Source organism: Conger conger, chromosome 10 (assembly GCF_963514075.1).
Source record: "Conger conger chromosome 10, fConCon1.1, whole genome shotgun sequence".
Classification (NCBI taxonomy): domain Eukaryota; kingdom Metazoa; phylum Chordata; class Actinopteri; order Anguilliformes; family Congridae; genus Conger; species Conger conger.
In genome coordinates, this window is record NC_083769.1 from 31,336,262 (window position 1) to 31,342,464 (window position 6,203).

The 6,203-nt window shown below is 37.9% G+C and overlaps 1 protein-coding gene across 1 annotated transcript; it reads left to right on the forward strand.

Annotated features, from left to right (window-relative positions):
- The first annotated feature begins 4,172 nt into the window (after nt 1-4,172).
- On the forward strand, nt 4,173-5,816 carry bhlhe23 (basic helix-loop-helix family, member e23). Its single transcript, XM_061258761.1, has one exon. The coding sequence runs from the start codon at nt 4,326-4,328 to the stop codon at nt 5,007-5,009; it is 684 nt and encodes a 227-aa protein (XP_061114745.1). The 5' UTR covers nt 4,173-4,325; the 3' UTR covers nt 5,010-5,816.
- The last annotated feature ends 387 nt before the right edge of the window (nt 5,817-6,203 follow it).

Sequence of the window (6,203 nt, forward strand, 5' to 3'; positions counted from 1 at the left end):
GGTAGGCTACACAAAACCAGTCGAAGCACGAACCAGACCATCAGAAACCTGCTGGAGATAATGTGATAAACACATTACAATCGGGTAAAGAACTGACAAAAATGTACAAGTATATATACACAGGTAAATTAAGTGAACCGGTGTGAGTGCGTGAGTGAGTGTGAATCAATGAATGATATGACCATGGAAAGAGAAGGTGGAAGAAAACACAAACACAGGACAATAAACAGAAAACGCCAAACAGAGAAGACCATGGAGTATGACAACAGTAGGTATGAGGTGCTTCTCCTTGCATGCATTCCTCTTCTGCCACCAAGCATGCTGATGGTGTGTATGGCCAAAACATTCTATTTTGGTCTCATCTGACCATATCACTCTCTTCCACTCATAATTCCAAGGAGGTCTACAAACTACAGATACTTGGTTTTGTTTATTGTGCTCAGTAAGGGCTGTCTTCACGCCACCCTTCCAATCTCAGCAATTCATAAACTGCAATCCTTGGGTTATTTATGGCCTCCCTCACTGTTCTTGGGGACAACGTGTACTTGTGTCCTCTGCCTGGCACGTCTCCATGTGTTTAACTTTTTTATTATTATTATTATTATTATTATTATTATTATTATTATTGCCCTTACAGTGTTAACTGCTATGTTTAACCAGCTTGTGACAGTCAATTCCATTGACATTTTCTTTGACAGTTCTTTTGACTTGCTGATATATGACAAAGGGGTTGTGGGTGTTTGTTACCTCATGTTTATACTCTAGTGAAACAAGAAGTGATGTAATTACATAATATAGTTCCTTTAGACTAAGATTAACTAAATTAAGTAAAATTGTATTGCCAATTTCACTCTTTCGATTTTATATACAATAATGTTTGCGTGCCAATAATTTTGAATATTGGTGAACATTGATATGTCAAAAATATTTTGCTAGTGCATAAAGGTTTATGGATTTTGAAAAATAGTATTTGAATAGCATAGGCATGTTCAGTCTGATGATGTCTGAAGAAGATTTCCTGGAACAAGTGAGTCCATGCCACTTCAGCTTATATTTGCTGGAATGCACATACATACGAAAATGCAACGTTAAGATATAAAATAGGTAAACATTAAAATCAGCTAACGTTTGCTACTAAACTACTGTAAATAATTAAATGAAGATTTTACAGGCAGCAGTGTGGCCTTACTGTATTTCTCTTTTACAGCAGGAGAACTGTAATATATTACAATATGGAAAACATAGTTTATTGCCATACAATACAGAATTAATACAATAACTATTGTATAAGCACTTGCAGTAGGGCAGTAGCTAGCTCGTGCTGGTGGAATAGCCTACGGAACGTTCGCGTCCCTGTAGCCTCAATGCTAGCGGACATGCTTTGAAAGTGCGCTCATAAAACAACCATTGCATTTCAGCTTATAATGATATTTTTGTTATAATCATTAGACCGTGTACAAGTCTAATTTTTATAACAATGCTCCAATTACTTTAAAATATTTAAAATAGAATGCGATGAGCATTTTATACCAACATGCAAGAAAGTGCTTATGCTGCACCTGAATCCGTGGAAAGATTTGGAACATTTTTCTGATATAAATTTGCAGTTAGTTTATAGAGACGCGATCTGTGGAATACATTTATCATACAATATGAGGAAAACCTATTGCTTAGAATTATATTTCTTTCAGGTCAACATTCTTGGGAGAGCCGGGCAGGAACACTATGCAATGTCTCAGAATTACCACGAGGTGTCAGTGATGAATCATTGACGCAACCGTACATGAATGAGTTAATTTAATTCAACACCTATGGCTCACGTCTGTGCTTAGTTTTCTTTCTTTTCGTTTCATTATCTCTGATTACGAAGAATGCGATGTATAGGAGCTGTAGGAAAATGAAATATATTTAAGTATAAAAAGCTTAAAACATATTTCTGTCTTCAAGGTGGTGGTTATAATGAATAAATTGGTTGATTAGTAAATGTATTTCATTTTATTTATTTTTAAAACTAATTTTCCAACTTATACATTTCATTTTGTCACAATCACAAGAAGGCAAGTGTAACCCAGGAAGCAGAGAGGAACAATAGTTATTTGAGTCCTACCCTGAAACTTGTCCAATTGTGTCTTAGTTATCTCCATGGAAGCTTACTATTGGACTTACACTCACTGAGCACTTTATTAGGAATACGTATACACCTACTTATTCATACGATTATCTAATCAGCCAAACGTGTGGCAGCAGTGCAATGCATACAATCATGCAGATACAGGTCAGTAGCTTCAGTTAATGATTACATCAACCACCAGAAAGGGGAAAAATATGATCTAATTGGCTTTGACCATGGAATGAATGTTGGTGCCAGACAGGGTGGTTTGAGTATCTCAGAAACTGCTGATCTCCTGGGAGACACACAACTGTCTAAAGTTTGCAGAGAATTGTGCAAAAAACAAAAAACATCCAGTGAGCATTAGTTCTGTTGGTAAAAACACGCTGTTAATGAGAGAGGTCAGAAGAGAATGGCCAGACTGGTCAAAGCTGACAGGAAGGTGACAGTAACGCAAATAATCACACATTACAACAGTGGTATGCAGAAGAGCATCTCTGAACACGCAACGCATCAAACCTGGTGTGGTGGATAGGCTACAACAGCAGAAGACCAATAAGTAAAAAAATAAGTCAAATAAATACCTAATAAAGTGCTCACTCAGAGTATATGGACTGTATTATGCAAACACACATACACACACACACACACACACACACACACACACACACACACACACACACACACACACACACACATTAATATACTGATAATATAATATATTGAGCTATTCATGAGTGAACAATATTGCAATACCGGTACCTTACTCTGCAATATATTTATTCGTTCTGATCCTTAATTATTGGCTAAGACAGAACAGCAATTGCGGAGCACTTGTGTTAATACTGCTAATGTGGCAAACCATGCCTTGGGCTTTCTAGCACTAAGCCCTCTTTCTGGTACACATCCAGGTAATGTGATTAACTCCCCACAGCACGTCTATTGCATGGCTCTGTGCTCCCAAAGACGCCTTTCTTCTCCTGAAAAATTCATCATTATAGTGTACTGTGGTGAAAGGTGTGTAGCCCACAAGAGTGTGTTTTGAATGTAAATATGTCCTCAAATTGTAGCTTTAATTAAATATATAGGTAATATGTCAGTCATGATTGGGACACTTAAAATTGTTAATAAAAATGTTGACAAAGCCATGGGCATTACAGGCTTCATCAACATATATTTGGAATTATAAAACCACCTTAACCACGTGCATTATTCCATTTTTAGACAATTGGTGGTGTAATAGGGGACATGTGGAGAAGGTGTTCTCGGCTGTTTTTTAAAAAGATCATCCTTATTATAAAATATCTTCCTGACGAGCGTGAGTATTGTAATAGCCTGTTCGATATTCATTTGTTCTGTGTACGCACAGGACACATTTTTATTTTATACCAAATTAAATTATTTAGGAGAAGGTGTAAGGTGTAATGTAACACAACACTTCCGGAATGCACAAAAGAGTGCACGACAAAAGTTTTGAAGGCAAATGGTGGCAAAACTGGCATTGCGCTTTGGAGAGGTATTGTAAAACCTTGATAAATTTGTTGCATTGCCTATCATACAAAATATAATTTTGTAACTTCATCCTTTACATCATCATTTCAATAGAACTGTCTTTCTGTTCTATGCAAGTAGCATTCGAGGTGGGCAGCAACATTTTCGTGGTTATAATTGGGGGGGAGGGGGGGGCGAAAGTAACGGGAAACTGCTTCTCGATATAATAAATATAATTAAAAGTAATAATATGGTATAGTGATACTATTTCAGAGGGTTTGTGTCGCAATTATAATTATATTTGTTGAAATTAGTACCATACTGGCTTTTAATCCTATTAATTAAAACGCTTCCCTGATTGGACGGATAGTTAATCCCAGTGGGCTACACTTTCCTACTAACGCGCAAGTGGCACGGAGAACGAGTCACAATCTGCCCAGGGCGAGGGCAAGACGCACTGCGAGGAATCGTCAAGATTACATTCGTTAACTTTCTTCGATTCGTCTTAGGCACATTCAGACTTGTACATAACAGGCAAATACGCCTTTAGATGTAAGTGACCTCGTGTAAGCGTAAGAAAATAAGTAACAAGGAAAGGTTTTATTCACAGGCTGCAATTTTTGAAAGCCTGTTAGACAGAGACAGGAGACTTCGATTAGACATATAACACACAGCGGAGAAGACAGAGGATAAGTTTCGATATACTCGAATTACTTTTAAAAAAATGAACGTTGGGGAAGAGAATCTGCTGAAATCTATCAGCAACGATACTTTGCTGGATCTGACTCAGCGCTACGGGCAGTCAGCTTTCGGCTTTGGTGCTGGCCATGGTGCTGGAAGTCCCGGGCGCTATCCTCTTACACCGGCTGCAGATTTCCTCTCCGGTCAGACGGCGAAATCCACCGAGAGCGGCGGGGAGCAGACCAGTGACGACGACGACGGTTTCGACCCTCTAGATCCCCGGAAGAGAAGTTCGGGGTTCGACGACGACAAACATTCTGGCTCCCTCGGAAAGAAGCCTAAAGAGCAGAGGTCGCTGCGCTTAAGCATCAATGCACGGGAGCGTAGAAGAATGCATGACCTCAATGACGCCTTAGACGGCCTGAGGTCTGTGATCCCTTATGCTCATAGTCCATCCGTGAGAAAACTATCCAAAATAGCGACATTGTTGCTGGCGAAGAACTACATTCTCATGCAGGCGCAAGCTCTGGAGGAAATGCGAAGGCTGGTGGCTTATTTGAACCAGGGACAGACAATTACGTCGCCCATTCCGACGGCACTGGCTCCATTCGGACAAGCAGCTGTGTATCCATTCACGGGTACAGCTCTAGCCACTTGCGCAGAGAAATGCACTTCTTACTCCGGGACACCTTCAAGTCTCTTCAAACACTGCAACGACAAGCCTTGACTCGACCTCGTCACTCACTTTTGCCCGCAACATCTACATGGTGGTCCCTCCGCTTATTGAAGTTATTCTGTTGGAAATTTTTAGTTTAATACGTACTCCTAAATTAAATAACTGCTACAATGTTTCATCCTGATTTCTCAAACGATGACACATACCTTTATAATGAAATGATTGAATAATTTTGGGAATGAGCATTCAAATCGCTGTTAACCTTAAAGCTGTGCGTCTTTTTATCACTGGCTTTCTCTCTTTTGAATAATTTGCATCCACACTTTGTAGAAGGTATTACTGTAATGGGTTGTTGATCATGCTCAGCTGTCCAGCTCGAAAGATATGTCAGCGCCTTGTATGTATGTACTAGATACCGAAAAACAGTTTCAGTGGTTTCCATTTAGTAAACAATATGTGAACTATGCAACATTCTGACCAGATACAGAAAGGAGTTTACTGTACGAGGAATACATTACTGTCACTGATATCCTGCTACTGTGCCACTGCTAGAGGTGTGTTCGTCGGTATTTCTAATTATGAAAGACGACTCTCATGACAAAGGTTCAAACTATGTGGAAAAAATCTATATATAGTGTAATATATATTTTTTGAAAATATGTATTGAGGATGTTGACTTTGTTATTGCACAATTCACTTGATTGTATTGTACTGTGGAAAACTACTTGATAAAAGAATGGATATCAAGGTACCGGTTACAAAAAAAAAAAAAAAAAACTGACAAAACGTGGTTGTGGTGAGACATTGAATTTCATATATTGTTTATATGTCTTTATAATTAAACATATATATGCTTGATAGCTGACTTGTCCATATTTCTTGAAAACGGCTTGTTTCACTTTTACCTATATGCACAACTTGTCTAAGCAAAATGTAATTCATTGTGACAGTCTTCTGACCAGTCCATATTGCCTTTTACTCCAAAAATGACGCTTTATAGTAATCATACAAACTGAGTAGAATATATTCTGAGAAAATACAACAACAACAACAACAACAGCAATAATAATAATAATAATAATAATAATAATAATAATAATAATAATAATAATAATAATAATATATCACACACTGTTTCCAACTTTGTTAATAGGAATGCAATAATTTCGAACTTCTAATTAAGATGCACGTAGACAAAAAATCTATGTCAGTCTCGCGGGATTACATTAGTTAAGAACACTTTTG